This window comes from Gymnoscopelus braueri (assembly GCF_963280865.1).
Source record: "Gymnoscopelus braueri genome assembly, chromosome: 10".
Lineage (NCBI taxonomy): Eukaryota > Metazoa > Chordata > Actinopteri > Myctophiformes > Myctophidae > Gymnoscopelus > Gymnoscopelus braueri.
Window position 1 is genome coordinate 33028394 of NC_137611.1, and position 16616 is coordinate 33045009.

The 16616-nt window shown below is 44.2% G+C and overlaps 1 protein-coding gene across 7 annotated transcripts in view; it reads left to right on the forward strand.

Annotated features, from left to right (window-relative positions):
- The window catches only part of st3gal3b (ST3 beta-galactoside alpha-2,3-sialyltransferase 3b), a 66309-nt gene extending 59367 nt beyond the window's left edge, over positions 1 to 6942 (forward strand). For all 7 annotated transcript variants that reach the window (XM_080440894.1, XM_080440895.1, XM_080440898.1 and 4 more), the window contains one exon: positions 1988 to 6942. In XM_080440894.1, the coding sequence (XP_080297020.1) occupies positions 1988 to 2077 (90 nt within the window). In that variant the 3' untranslated portion in view covers positions 2078 to 6942. The remainder of the gene's footprint in view (positions 1 to 1987) is intronic.
- Positions 6943 to 16616: the final 9674 nt, after the last annotated feature.

Here is a 16616-nt window from a genome sequence, read left to right on the forward strand (position 1 = left end):
GATTTTCACATTTTAACTTGCTCTTTTATCATAGAAACAGGCTTATAACCAAAACGATCCATGTTCTCTGGGAGAAGTGGTGTTAGTGTTCCGTGTAGACATATTGTTAGTGGGAATGAAAACATAGTCGCACCACCGGAAGTGAAACGCTGAAGGCAGACCAAAACCCCGGTTTCCTTGCGCACGGGTGCAACGTCGTCATTGTCCCAGAGCCAAGTAAGATAGTACAAACAGCAGAGGGCGCTGTTTTTCCTTCTCATTTGGTTCTGGGTTCCCAGATTGCCAATACAGAGAGGACCTCTACTGTCTTCTGAGTCAGGTGAACCAGAGTGCCTGCTGTAGTTTGAAGTCGATCAGTTAAGTGATTCTCGAGATACGCGTAGGACAGATACTCACTCACACACTTTTCGTGAATATTTGGCAAAAATAGGTGAACATTAACACATTGCGTGCCAATCGCGTAGTTCTACGCTAACCTAAATAATTGCGCAGCGTGCCAGTCGTTTTTTTCTCACAGTGACACATTTCATTGTAGGCCTCCCTCGCAGTGACACATTTCATTGTAGCACACCGGAAACGGAAATAGAATGTCAATCGAAGATTTTCGTTCCCACCCGCCGCCGCTCTAAAGCTTCCCCTAATCCGCCATTATCTCCGGTGTTGTTTTTCTCCGCGGTGAACGCTTTTTAATAGAAACTGCGACTACTGCAAAATGGACGATCGCCGATTGAAAATGTCTTCTCTGGGCCACTCACACAACTACCCTGTGTGTCTACAAACCGTTGAACGCGCGATCTTAAGGTATTTAGCGAGGTCTGTGGCGAGGTGAAAAAAACTAAAAAACAACAATAAATCGCTGGCACTGGTGAGTACATTATGATATTAAACTCTGGCGTGGAATGTGTTAAGCAAAATAGATCTACAAGGTCACAACAAGGCAAAACGCCTTTGTCAGGGTGTGATCATGTACTCTAATTTGATCCATTCCGCTCATCCTTGTCCACAGTTAAAAATATTTTCTTAAATACTTGTTTTGTCGTAATAAGATAGGACTCTGAAATCACAGGCGTTCATGGCCTGTGTACACTCACGTGCACACAGCTCAGTCTGCTCCCAGTTTTAGCTCCCTATCTTAAGTCCCAGTGAAAGCCTTTCTTACAACCCTGTGAGGTTATGGTCGATAGTGTGATCCGTCACAGTTGGCCAAACCAGACAGGCCCGCGGCCCTCTTGAGACTTCTGGACCAGCTGTGGGGCCTGGAGAGCTCTCTACACTTTTTCCTGAGTAATTATTTTTCTCCACTCATGTCTGTCTTGTCTCTCTCCCTCTCTTTGTGCTTTCATTTATCCTCCTCTCTCTCTAACTTCTGTGACTCCATCCCAAAGGACCGCACAGGAACCATAGGTTCTGGTTACATCCAGGCCCACTGGACTGAGCCAGTAGCACAGCAGATATGAAACCCAGACATATGCACAGTGCACTCTTGTACATGACTGCATACAGTATAGTCTTATCATAATGCAGAAATGTGTGGCTGGGTATTGTAATCGCTCCTCTCGAATTTCATGACACTTGGTGGGAATGGAATTAGGATGACCCGAAAAGATGATTAACTAAAAGTCAAGATTACAATCAACTTTGTGTGTTTATGTAGTCTTGTATGTTATATCCACGTGATCTCTTTTTGTATAATATGCTATACATTTGTCTGTGTATGTAACATAAAAACTGTAAAATAAAGTTGTAAAAAGAAAAAAAATCAAGGGCAAAACTACATAATTGGTCATATCAGTACATTTTATTAAGGCTCGCAGTTGAAAACATTTATAATAATAAACCTTATGCTACTGTTCTTGATTTTGGTAGTCGTACATAATCATCACATTGTTACAGTTTAAGTGTTTGTCATGCTATGGGCATTGTATCCAAGATTTCTCATATCTCTGACATTGTCCTTGTGTCCTCTCCCCCTCTCTCTTTCTGGCAGTCATGGACACACAACATATCCAAGGAGAAGGAGTTTCTCCGCAAGCTGGTGAAAGCCAATGTCATCAGTGACCTGACGAACGGGATATGAGTTTACACCCACCCAAGTGGGTTCCTTCTGCCTTTGCTGCCCCCCCCCCCCCCTACTACAAAAGACACTGGGACAACTGTGGGGGAGGGCGGGGACGGAAGAAGGACCCGTAGAAACCGTGGTGGTCCCCACACTGCCTGAGTTTTTATATCAAAGGAGATTATCAAAATGAATAACTATAAAGAAAAGCGGAAAAATCTAGGGGAGGGTTTCTGTGGAGAGACGCACACACGTGCCTTCTGAACCAAAGGCTCCTGCTGTCTGCAGTAGGAGGGACACTGGGAGGGAAAGAGGGTCTGACCATTGACAGTCACAGGAAGATCCGATTTTCCCCTCACCGCCCCCACATACCCCTTCTTAGCCCATCCCTTCTACTCCCTCAAATCCCTCTCCCGGGGGTCAGCAGAACCCTCGGTTAAAGGGCAGAGGAGTACGACAGCACGGCCGACAGGGGGACCACCTGAAAGACTGATTCATATGAAAAGACAAGACGGAGAGCGTAGGGACGCAGTGCCAAACGTACCTCGTAGAGAGGGGAGAGACATTCACCCACCCTCCCCCTCCACTCCCCTCTCTCTATCTAACTGCCTGAATGTATTCTCACTTTCCACAGTGTAAATATCAAAGATTTTAGCGTGCTTTTTAACAAGCTGCAGCGACAACCCACCCCTCTCTCCCTGAACTGACCAGAAACCTCTGATTGGTTCATTATTTCTGTCAGGCCGAAGGCCGGGGATGGAGTTTTTGCCTGTCTGTCTGTTTGTTTGAATCCGGAGCGAATCTCGCAGACCGCTGGACCAATCGGCGTCAAAAGTTTTGTGCACACTGCCAGTAGACCAAGGAAGACAATGCACGCCAAATCTTTCAAATTGGCCTCATGGTGGCGCTATACTAGCCCGCTTTACATTTTTGCTTATAACTTTTGAAACTTGGGTCATACAATCAGAATTTAATTATGACATATTGTTCAGAAAACACGTTTTGCTACTACTCCTACACATCTCTGGAGTCATGTGATGAATGCATCTTCCAGATTTTTCATATTCCATTCCGATTGGCTATAATTGCCTTACAAAGTTTGCTCGAGGGCCCTATTTTGACACGACTCGGGAGTCATGTGACAATGAACGTAATGTTTGCTTGTAATTGGCTTAAAAAATTGTGGGAGGGGCCTATTTCTTTACAAACAATGCTAAACATCATGACATGAATGTAACATCCAATCAACGCCTAATTGGAATGTCTTGTTGACTGGCCTCTGTGGAGTGCACCTTCAAAAGCGCTCTCACTTCTGCCCATAGGGGGTGCCACAAATGCAAAAATTTGAACCATATGTCATAGAAACACTATTTAACTCCGCAGCTTCCTCGGGTCCTGATGGCTGCAATTACACAGCCCTGGGTAGGCCATCTGGCCTGGCGGAGAAATGTCCTCCGCGGAACGCCCCTTTCTAGTTAAATTAATTCCTCATTGGTCCCTTCATTTCTCTTCTCTTCCACCTCCTGCTTGTTCTTCACTATATATCCTGTCCTGTTCTCACGCACACTTTCTCTTGCACCGTCTGTCATGTTTAGTGACAGTACTGTTTTTATTGCCTGTGATTCGCCCCAGACTGCGTCACACGCAGCCATGTCCTGCTGCAAGATAAAATCCCAAATTGGATGGGATGACCTTTTCATAATATACACATCAAATAATCTCCACATGAAATGAAATCATTTCTTATTTTTTAACCTGTCAGAGTTCAAGATAACCAGTTTGTTGATACTTAAGCCTCCAAATGATAGTCTTTTATTTACAGAGCTGTTTTTGTTGATTTTATTTTTTTAAGGTCTATTTTAATTATTTATATTGCTACAAGTTCTATGGTCCCAATGTTATGGTCACAGGCAGGCCTGCTATTTTGTGTTCTTGTTTAGATACGTCGCACAAATGTGTGTTTCTTCCAAATTTGCCACAATGTGCTTCCTTAAGACTAGCAGTATTGGTAGAAGTTTTGGTAGAAGCAGTGTTAAAAGCAGTGTTAAAAAATACACCTGTCCCATCCTCCAGATATGGTAGATTAATTTTAAGTATTAAAGGTGCTGTGTGTTTTATTATTTATTTGCACATTTAAAAACAACACATTTTTAGCAACAGCCTAATATTGTGTTGGATGTGCAGGTGAGATTTAGAAAACCCTTTCGGGTTTATAAGGTTAATCTCACCTCACTTAACACATTGGGTGCCAGCATTTTTTCATAACAACTTACGTTGGGTGCCAGCATTCTCCCCATTGACTGCGCTTTGCTGTTTAAAGCTCTAGACTCCACGAGGAGCAAATCCATGTAAAAAAAAACATCCATTCATGTTGCGCGATGACCCTGGCTACAGCCTGGAACGATAACATTTCACTCGCGAGTTACAATGGGGGGGGATCGCGCATCGCGCATGACCGGTTTTCCCCACCGGAAACAGATTCGGAGATATAGGTGTTTTAAAGAAGGAAATAGACAGGAAGTGGATGGCAGCCATGTTTTTGTTTTTCCGGTGATCTATCTGGCCTATCCTTCTCAAGATCACAATGGGTACTCCCAGAGCTGCTCTAGCCCCGCCCGTGTGGAGAAAAACGAAAAAAACAAAAAGACATATTTCACGGTCTGGACCGTGTTCGGCACCGGACCGCTACTCTGCGCAAACACGGTTCAGACCGTGTTTGGCACCCGATGTGTTAAGAAATACAAGAAAGAAATACTTTATTTAAAATTGTCATAACACCAACAACCAGCTATCGGTAATTCCTGTTGTGAGAGACAGTGCAGCATCTGAATTATTCCTTTTCTCTGTATTTGGGCCCTCTGAAATCTCGCCCCTCACCGTATCTCTCGACCAATCAGGGGAGCTCTACGAACAAAATGTACCTGCCTCAGGTGGAATCTGGTAAGGGTGCATACCACATAAAACCTAGTCCGGTTTGAATCCAACCCGAGGCTCTTTGCTGCAAGTCATCACGTTCCCTGACCCCCCCCCCCCCTCCCCCCCTCTCTCTCTTGGTCTGTCTCTCTCTCTGTGTCTCTCTCTCTCTCTCTCTCTCTCTCTCTCTCTGAAAAAATGTTCTTAAAAGAAAATCTGCAGTAGCCTGGGCTAATTCCTCCAAAGTTGCCTTCTGCACCTTAATACAGAAATTCTATTCTACCACCATATTTTACAGCTATTAAGTACTTCTTGATTGCTGCCAATAGATACATAAAGGTAATTTGATGAAATAACTGGCAGTGCGGCAAGTGACAAAATTAAAATGATCTGGTGAGCATTCATTTCCTGTTAATCTCTAGGCTCAGTTTCAATGTAATGTAAAATTATATTTTTCTTGCACTTTAAAAGAAAAAAAAAGTTCTTAAGAGACAGAAATTAGGGAGGTGTGCTTGATTGTTCCACATGAGAGGCCCTCCGACAACAAAAGTTACATCTGCTGCAGCAGTATTTCAACATTGCTTCTGTGTAGCAATGGTTCAGTATTAAGCCTGAGTTATACTTAGTTGCGTGCAGGTGTTTCACGCTGGAAAAAAGCTGATCTACAAGCTCACAACGTGCCACAGTGTGGCGTGTTGTGAGCTTCTAGATCTCAAGCTTCTAGATTCAAGACACTGGCGCAACCAAGTACAATTCAAGTATTATGCAGTACAACCTTCTGCTTCTCCCTCTGCTAATCCAACCAAACTAAAACATGTCATGTTAGGTCTACTTTCTACATTTTTATTACACCGATAATCAGATGTGTACAGTGAGGGTGCATTATGTTCTTTGTAAAGTCTGCTTTACCAAAGCAGGGTTTTTGTTCTGGTTTCAGGGTTCTGTTGTTTCAATGACAAATGTTTTGTGTGTTTGATGTGTGGGTGTTTTTTTGTTTTAGTTTTTTTTGGGTGGGGGACTACTCTATAGGTGAATGATCTGTTTTTACTGCTTTGTTGGAAGTGCATACTCACTGTACTCTGTACAAAAATATACGTTTTCTTCTTCCTTGCAAGCGATAGGTTACATTTGTTACGCAGCAGCAGTCTCTCTGTCTCACTCGCGCTCTCTCTCTCCAGCAGGGTTCGGTATCCCACATGTGCTCCTTTTCCCAAGAAAAAGAACACATGGCATTGTGATCTGTCCATTAAGACCAGTTGGAATCCACCTGGGTTTTGAGGGAAGAGATCAGTTTTTGAGGAACCTTGTTGGAGCCTTTCAGAGCTAAGGTACAGGGAATAGCTCAGACATTGCACTATCTATCGGCAAGACGCGATCAGCGCCACCCATCATACTGTAGAGAGGGTCTGACCCAGTGAGGTGTGAACCAGGACTCTTCCTGTTACTATGGGTCACTTGTTCATTTGCTAAGCAGGATTTGGGCTCAGTCCGTTTCAGGTCCAGAAAAAGAAGAGGGCTTCTGTAATTCCAGTTGGTAGTGAGTCAACTCTTAAAGCAGACATTTAAGAGTTGAGACCAAGTTTGTGATAAGCCCTGATCTTTTTCTGAGTTTTTTTTTCTTTTTTTCCCCTTGAACTGAATTTTCTGAATGCTGGACTGTAAGGACTTGAGACGCACCGGGACCACCTGCTTTGCTATCATCACCCCCACCTGCTCATCATAAAGCAGAATGTATTATATTGGTATTAGGGTAGTAATGGATATTTAAAGATTTTTTATTTTTTTTAATTTAAACATTGCAACTCACCTCAATTCATAACATGATCAATCAATCACCACACTGTCTGACCTCTAGGCACATCATTATCACCGGGAGGCCATGAACACGATCAAGTGTTATCATTTCTTTTTTATATACAGGTATAAATGACTGTCCTTTCTGCAACTTGTTAATAAATACGTTTGTAAGTGGATATTCTGCCAGTGCGTTAATGCTTCTCTCCTGCCGATCAAATCTGTTGTGCAGTTATCTATATATTACCAAACAGCAGCAACAGTTTTTCTGATTATGTTAATTTATAGCATATTATGAGTATAGTAAATTCTTAAATGTCTGAGTCTACATTGCTGTTGTGTATGCACAGAGTCAATTTAATTATGTCTAAAGCAATGTATCTCAATCACATGGTGGTCACAGGCAAATCACAGCTTTTTAAACACTTAAATCCTAGATATGTGTGGACTGCTATCCTAGGCTGTGTGTTTTCCACTTCCTGTCGATTTGATCCAATGAAATCCAATGAAACTGGTCAGATGACCAATGATATCCAATGAAATCGACAGGAAGTGGAAAACACACAGCCTAGGAAACGGGTGAATACTTGGTCCCCTATTCACCTTATTCCTGGAAACACCCACCGTGGGCGTGGCCAGGTTGGCGGCGTGGAGAGCCCCATATCAAGGGGTTTCCTGTTTACCAGTGTTGCCATGTCTGCTTATAATAAGCGACGTCGGGTTTGTGTAGTTGCTTATTTGAGCTTGCTTCCTAATGTTTTTTTAAACCAGTGAGTCCCACGTGTTTTTCATGTCAAGGACCCCCAGATTAATATGTATTTGTCAGATCCCCATCTGAAAATATTTTGTGCCAGGAACCCCCATACAAGATTTGTGTTAAAATGTTTCAAAAATGTTCAAAATGGTTTAAATGTTTTCCCAATATTATTTGAAAATGGCAAATGTACGATGTGACGTGTTGTGATCTTGTAGATCTGTTATTTTAAAATAGCCGATATAAAGTGGTAAAACTTAGCCTAGTTGCTTCTTTTTTATATATTTTTGGCTTTTTCTGCCTTTATTGATAGAATACAGTAGACTGGCAGGAAATGAGGAGAGAGAGATGGGGAATGACACGCAGCAAAGATCGCCGGGATGGGGAGTCGAACCCGCGACACGCAGTCAGACTGCATTAGCAGCCTACAGGTGCTACGCCAGCCGTCCTGGCCCTAGTTGCTGCTTTTGGGCTTGTTTCTCTGACTAAATCTGGCAACACACTGCATTACACCTGCAGCCTACTAGGGAGGAAGTGCCCAGATATCGAATGAAGCAGCCGAAAAGGGCAATGGCGCCGCCCTGGAAAAAGATCAAGAATAAGGTGAATACTTGGTCCACACCAGATCTCTTCCCTGAAATTAATATCTTCATGCCCACAACGCATTGCAATGTGATTTATGCAGTCGCTTGTACTTGTAGATCTGCTATTATCAGCGAAAGTTCTCCTATTATGCCCAGAATAGGGACGCTGTGTTTCTTGTGATTAATAGAGAAATACCATATCAGATATATGACTTCCTGTAGGTCCTGACTTCATGGTGAAATTCTGGTCTCAGTGCTAAAACCCTTGCGGGTGGTCTGCACTCTTTGCAGGAGGCCCATCAAGACGGGACGTATGGCCTTCACAGGGAGCAACACTAGAATGATCGTATTCAGAGGCCCCACGCCTCATCTAGCCTCATCTTATTCAGGTCCCATATGTACAGTGCTCTATTATTGCTGTCCGTGTGTCCATTAGTCTGCCGAACAGGTTACGAACCCCAGGAAACTAACAGCCGAGATGAAGGAGGGATGGAACAGGGGACCGTGGAGAGTAGGATTTCCTCTCCTCCACTCTGTGCGCTGTCTTCTACCTGCAGAGACAGAGGAAATCATTTTTCAAGTCCCACGGTACACCGGACTTCCTCTCTAATGGACTCTCCTTTTCTCCTGTGTGTTTATGTCTATCCCACTCTGTCCCATGCTGCATCCTCTCTCTCTGCTACGCTCACTTTCTCTGTCCTTCCTTCTAAAGCCTCCCCTCCCTCCCTCCTTCTGTTTTTTCTGTCTGTTCCATGTGTTAGCCCCTTGCATTTGTTTCCCTTCACTTGCCAAGCCCTTATGTGGGATCTAGTTTCATTGCGGTAGCCCTGAGGGACCCATCCAAGACCTAACTTACACACACACACACACACACACACACACACACACACACACACACACACACACACTACTCAGCTGCAGTAACCCTGATGTGTGTTCACACACCCCAACGTTAACTATGAACACACAGAGGAGTGGTGCTGAGAAAAGCGAGCCGGGGTTCGCTCCAGCTGGTAGAACCGAGGTGAGGTGGAGGAGGGTGGGCACCGAGGGGCTCTTAAAGCGCCCCCTGGTGAACCATTCAAATCCCGCCGTTAACGGGGTGCCAGAAACACCTCCGTGGCCTCCGGAGTCACGCTTCACTGACCCACCAACACCCCTCACCCTGGCTTCTCTTGACTCAACAAGACTTCACGATCCCCGCGGGAGAGACCCCGGTGATCCTTTCTCCGTCTCATTCTCTCGCACGCCCTCTCTTTCCCCTTTCTCTCTCTCTCTCTCTCTCTTTGGCCTCTCTCTACAGAGGGAGGATATTTACCACCTGGGAGCTCCTGAGGCAGCTGGCTGGGGGCGGCCGTTGCTGTTTTGTCCTCGGTGTTCCTGCACCCCTTCAGCTGACGGGCCTTTTATTCCCGGCGACAGCTCCTGGACCCCGCCTCCTCTCGCCGGAGCAGGAACGGAGGAGCCTGCAGCCCCCGGGCCGAAACCTAAACTCCCTCATAAAAATGGGCTGGAAAAAGAGAAGGAATACACACACACATACAGGGACTCGCACAACACGGACAACATCCGCTTTTTGCTCTGTTTACTTTAGACTGGGTCATCTGAGCTGAAGGAAAACACCCTCTGTCCCCCCCCCCACACCAACTCAATCCCTGTCACGTTTCCACCTTCTAGCTGACCTTTGTCTCTCTGAATGTGGCGCACCTGGTACATCGCTGTCATTTACATGAGCCGTTAGATGGAACTGGATCTACCCCCCCACACCCTAACCCACCTTGTCAGCTTTTGAAGACACCCCTGCTTGTCTTAAAGATTTTCAATGAACTGTCACCTAATCTAATGTACAAAGCTTTCCATAGAATGCTGCGCTAAAACCTCTTCCAAGAAGACGTACTAAGTTGTCTTAGTAGACGTACTCTTAAAAGATGAGCCGAACATTTTTGATTCTCCCAGTGCCCCTCTTTATGGACAGCAGAGGCAAAACAGCCATTCAGAGATACATCTGCGAGTTCCTCCAGATTACAGGCACAGCCTATCCTCCTAAGTATGAAGCCTAATGTATATTTGGTCATACAACTGTGTCACTCGCCAAACAACAGATTTTCAAGTTAAAAACATGACGTATCGTGTCTCAATCTCCTTGCTCATGGTGATGGCACTGTACCTCGATTTATTGCCAGCTGTGACAATGCCTTTTCCACCCTCCTCAGCCATGCTAATATCTTTTTTTTTCCATTTCACGCTAGTGGAGAAAGAATATTTTAAGACTAGGAAGCCTCTTTTTTTTATTTCAGAGGAAAAGTGGGACCAGAACAACATCTGGAAGTTTCTTCTCTTCTGTCGAAACCGAGCAACCAACATTCACTAAGTGCCATGCTGTGGTCTAAGCTGAACATTGGGTATATGACCTTAAAAACAACTTAATGGGCCTTTTGGAAAAACAGACATTAAGAGTGACAGGATTAGCTATGGCCCTTCCACCCACCATCCACCCATCCCCTCACATTATGAACGCCTGTAATCAAGGCATGTGTCAGAGGTTTGCTTTATGCTCTGTGGATATAAACAGTGACAAGCTTGGAAAGAGAATATATTATGCCTTTCGTGGAAGCTGCAGGAAACCAGGGCTGAAATACAACTGATGAACTCTGCAGGGCGTCTAGGGGGTTAAAGCAACTGTCACGTAATGGAAAAGTCCCAACTTTGATCCATGCTGCAGTCATGTGCCCTTGACTGTTTGGCCAAAACAATCAAGCCCTACCTGCTCTCTCAGTGAAAGTTACTCTGGAAAAAATGTAAACTGTACATTCCTGCAGATCAGACTGTTACACGTTTTTATGCTGTTTTTGCGTCATGAATTGATTTGAAAAACACTGCGTTGTGGATTCGCCCTGACTTTGACTTTGTCCTCCAGACATTGGATGAGTTGGGGTTTCAGGCAGATGTGGTTTCCCGAATGTAAAGGAAAACAAACTTGGGAAAAATTTGGGAGGCTGGACAGGACCCAAAGGGCAGGCTGCACAGGACCCAAAGGGCAGAGTCACCTTTGGAGGCAAAGAGAAACAAAGAGAAGGGAGGAATGCGGAGTGTGTGCAGTGAGAGGAACTACGCATTAAGGATAAACTGGAGGGAGATGAGCGCTCTTAAAATCTGTCCTTCACATGCTTCTTCCGTCCCTCCTCTCTCTCTCTCTATACCCTCCTAGGAATATATTCATACCTTTCATCCTGGGATTGGAGCCTAATTTATTCTTTGTACGGAAGTGTCGCTCATTGAAATTTTTGGATTTTAAGTTAGTGGCATGGTTGTTTGACAAAGCCCTCAACCAATTAACCCCATCCCACCCCCATCCCACCCCCATCCCACCCACCACCTTCATGCCTTCACGGCTTGCGGTCGACCCTAGACCGCCTCCACCAGCCCAGCCCCACAGCCTGTAACCATGGAAACCAAACTACTGTGCATCCCCAGAACGGCAGCGTCACTTTCTAGAACAAAACCAGAGCTGGTTTTCAAACCAGACATTTTTCTAAGAACAGATTATATACCTCATCCAAAAACCGTAAAGGTCTTTATTTTTTGCCTCTTTTTCAGCCAAGTGGCATTTGATGTCTGAACCATGTTTTATTTTTATACGGGACATGAAGGGATTGTGAAAAGTCCTTGTAGCTTTAGCATTACCTGCACTTGCTGGCTAATGAGAGGTCTGCAGGCCTACTTCTGCGAGCAATTTCCTTCAGGCATTCCAACACAGTAGAAAGGTTGCCCTCAAACTGGGCACATGCTGTTCACAGTGTGTCACGGAGGCAGGAAACACTAGAGCAAATATGCTTTTTAATGGGACAGTGTCCAGTTACCCTAGCATGAGCTTATAGTGCAGTACATGACAATATATATATATGTTATTTTTTTCTTTGTTTACAATGCACTTACAACAATACACACAGCAATTGGTTGAGAGGTTCTCGATATATGCAGAGGTACACAGAAATGTATGGAATTTATAGAGATGGTTTGACTGGTGATTAACCAGCCGGATGACATCTCCAGTAATGGAGGTTTAATCGACTATGTTCCATCTCACAGAAATTGTACACCTAGTGAAGGGTTAAGATCAAGCAAAAAGTTTACAAAAGCATGCACATCCATGATACAATACCAGGTGCTGTACAGGAGAACATGTGAAAACAGGAATAATAGTCTGCACATTGCTCCCATGACGCTTCAAACATCAGTTAAGTAAAATATCCATGGGAGCATGATCCAGTATGTGAACTCTGTTTTTCTGTTGTCAAGGATTAAAGCGGTAATCCATAAGGTTTATGTCCCGCTTTGCGAGGGGGAGATATTGCACTTATAAGCTTGAGGCAGTACTAATCCCGGTAAGACACTAGGATTTCTCAATGGAAGAGTATAGGGAGACCACCTCCAACCACAGTGCAGATGTGCTAGTTAGATTGTAATAACAAAATCTTCCATACAGATTGGTTAAAATAAAATCTTTTACATTTAAATAAGTCGACATAGTATCCTTATTCATCACATCCATGTAAGTTATCCTCTGTGCACCTATGTGGCTTTACCATGCATGGGTTCTCATAGGAGTAGGACACGTTTTGAAGCGATGTGGTCAGGATGGTGCATACATTCATTGGCTAGACACTGAGCCTCAGTCTCCTTTGACGTGTCTTTGTGGTCAAGACCATGGTTTTATTTTCAGCTGAAGTCCCACTCTTTGGCATTCCATTTCAACTGCCAGCTAGAGCTGATAAATACAGTCAAGTAAAACTTGACTTGTCATAGCCTCAGAGCCAAACCCCCATTCCGCATTTTGGGTATTTTTTGTCACTATACATTTTAACATACATGAAATTCTTCCCCTGCATTTATTTACCCATCCTAAATATTAGAAACAGTGGGCACTATTAATACAGCACCCAGGGTACAGTTAGGGGGTTAAGCGTCCTGCTCAGGGACACTTCGACACATAAATAGACTTGGGTGGGCAGGGGGGTGAACCTGGGACCTTCTGATTCCCAGATGGCCTCTACCCATTCAGCTGTGGCCGCCCCGGTCTTTGCTACACAATGCCACACCCTGGTCTTTTCCAGACTGCTGATTTCTGACCATAAGATTTGCCCCCATGGTACCTGAAATCACATACTGCTAGACATGGAGACTTGAAGTACTTGCAAATTAGGTGCCAAACAAAAACAAAGTGCATTACAATAACAAAGCATTATAAGTTACAGTAGCGTTTCCCAGTTGGTTTCACACTGGGACCCAATTTGTGTTGATTGTGAACTCGGGACCAGTATATTAATATTTCTCTATTGGCTTTTAGTCTGCGACCCTGCCAAAACATCAAGCGACCCATTTCTGGGTCACAACCCACAGATTGAGAAACATCGCTCTTAAACAGTGACACAGATCAAATAATAGGTTAATTTTGTTGACTGTTCTACTTGTGTGTGCGTGTGTTTGTTGGTACTGAACACATACGGTACCAGCATGTGAGCATGTGTACTTGTGGTTCTGATTCATATATGTGTTGCCGTTATGCTTGCACAGGGCTTAACTCTGGGTGTACAAACAATGACATGCTCCAAAGCTTCTTACCATAGTGAACAGGACATCATCATCCATCAAAGTTACTGTTTAGGCTCTCTGCCATACAGAACCTGGGACTGCTCCCAACCTGTGTTATATCAACACGCATCTTAGAGCTGGCCCAGCCATATTTATAACATTGATATTCCATATGTTTCGATTGTCATCACATTTTCTCCAAACTTCCCTAATTGCCCAGTTCCGTATGTACTCAGTGTCTGAATAACAAGGCAACAACAAAGAGAGGAGGGGATTTTGGTGAATTATTTTCATTTCCATTTCATCGCTTTTGGGCAGAAACCTTTTATCTTCATATTTCATCTCGTTTTTTAAAATAAATTAATGGCCTATTTTATACTTTGTCATATGACAGCATCGCGCAAAAGTAGTGAAAATAACTGATTTACAAGCTGTCATCTACACGTGTCACCATGTATTGGGTAGATCTGCAATTTTTACTACTTTAGAACCTTTTCACTTCCAATGACATGCCCAAAATAGGGACGCAAGGTTGAAAGTGGTTAAGTCTCTGTTTTAATTTAACCATTAATAAAAAATATTAACAACAGCTTGTGACTAATAACTACATTGGATCCAGTGGAACACAGGTCCTTTTTTTCCATTTCCTGAAAAGTAATTGTTTTGGACATGCACGGTTTCCGCCTGATAGCAACGATTTTACAACTCCAGTGTTAACAATATTTTTTATGTCTTGATGTTGAATTTCAGTCTGTCATGCTGAAGAACTAGATCTATTCCCCAGCCTCAACACATGTATCTGGAAAACATGAATTGTATTGCGATGCAACCAGTTGAAACACTCATCACACTTACTGCCTTTATTTACGTAGTGATTTATCAGATTTCTTTTTTTTGTTTTTTGCTTTTGATATGAAAATATGATACCTGTATTTTGAGTCATGATTGAGTTTAGTTACAGTATATTTTATTTATCCCTGGGGGAACTTCGACCCATTTGAACCATCCTAAATGTTAGAAGCAGTGGGCAGCCACTGAGCAGTGCCCGTGATCAGCTTCAGCTGCCTTAGAGGGCACTGCCAGGAGTAAGCTCCTAACGTGTGTCTTTTGGTGTGGGAAGAGACTGGAGTACCCAAGGACACCCAACGTGAACATCATGCAAACTCACACACAGAAAGGCCGCAGTCAGGTCAGGTTCTTGATGTGAGGCAAGAGTGCTAACCCACTGAGCCACCGATGCATTCACACATGTCCACCAAAAACAGACATATTCTCTGCCCTATTTCCATCTACACCAAATCTCTAAGCCGAAAATAGCCGATCTACAAGCTCTTGGATACACGTAGATCTGTTATTTTCACTGAATGCTCGCCCCCAGAATAGGGACCCTAGGGTTCATGTAATTAACAGGCAACTCATTCTAACTTCCTTGTCATTCTCTCGCACCCTTTCTTTTTCTCCTTCCCTCCCTCTCACTCCCCCACTTTCCCCAGTGTTATTGAGCTCATCCCAATCGTTTGATGGTACATGCTCATTGCTGGCACGTCGTACACCTCGGCTGTGTACATTACTGCCCTGCTGGACTGGCTTGCATATTATTTTTAGCTCAGCGGCAGAGAGTGAGGGATCCTCCCTGGGTTTTGTCTGTGCCGCAGTGTAGGAGAGTGCCTGCCGAGGAGAGGGAGAGCAGCTGTTTGCCCAGTCTTTTGTCCTCCGCAGGGCCCCAGTGTTTGCCCTGCAGGGAGTGCCTCAGCTGGAGGGCCCTTCTGTGTGTTGCGGAGGCTGGTTGCTGGGGTTGCCAGGGTAGGTGGGTGGAGTGGTTAGTTGGAGGCAGTACGCAGTAAAATCCGGAGTGTTCGTTTAACTCTGAGAGTGTAGGAATTGACCCATAAGAGTCAGACGAAAACTCTCCAGATTTGCCATTTGTGCCGGGCTCCCTGCAGAGTTGAGGAATCCCCTTCTAACTCATGCATCATTTTGACAGCTGACTTGGTGACACGGTTGGTCCGTGAGAGAGAGGCAAGGGCATGAGTGTGCAAACATCAAAGAGGGTATAGCAAACATGCAATGTGTATACAGTATTTTTGCATTTGCAGGTCTGTCTGAGTGCATGCATGGTTATGCATTTTTGCATAAGTGTGTGTTTAGTGCAAGTGCCCTTGCCTGTGTGTGTGTGTGTGTGTGTGTGTGTGTGTGTGTGTGTGTGTGTGTGTGTGTGTGTGTGTGTGTGTGTGTGTGTGTGTGTGTGTGTGTGTGTGTGTGTGTGTGTGTGTGTGTGTGTGTGTGTGTGTGTGTGTGTGTGTGTGTGTGTGTGTGTGTGTGTGTGTGTGTGTGTGTGTGCGTGCGTGCGTGCGTGTGCGCGTGCGTGTGTGTGTGTAAATGTCTGCTTGTGTTTGCCTACATGTGGAATGCAGTTAAAGAAAATCCAAATTTATGAGAAGTGGATGTGTAAACAACAGTGAGAGGGATGTTACCACATTCTATAAAGCATGACTGGATCATCTGCGCATTTACACAGCGGGCGAACACAGAAAGCCCCACCAAATGACTGTCCTATATTCACAGTGGTTCTCAACCAGTGGTCCGGGGACCACCAGTGGTCCTTGAGGGGGTTCCAGGTGGTCCCCAGCTAAATGATGGAGAGTTGGTATCCAAATGGACCCTTATTGGGTAGATCTCTAACTCTACGCTCTCAAGAGTTAAATGATTGTTAAACATCTGCATTACTTAATTTACAAGAAGTCTACACAATTAGAGAATGTAGAAGAATTGTTATTTTGATCAACGTTTGCCTATTGGCTCTCCTATGGCACCTCATCAATACAGCATGGAATTGTGGACAAAATCTTATCCAACAACAAAATATTTTAAGTCTTTGGGTCTGAGAGGCTAAATCTCATCAAATGCCGAATAAATAATGGAC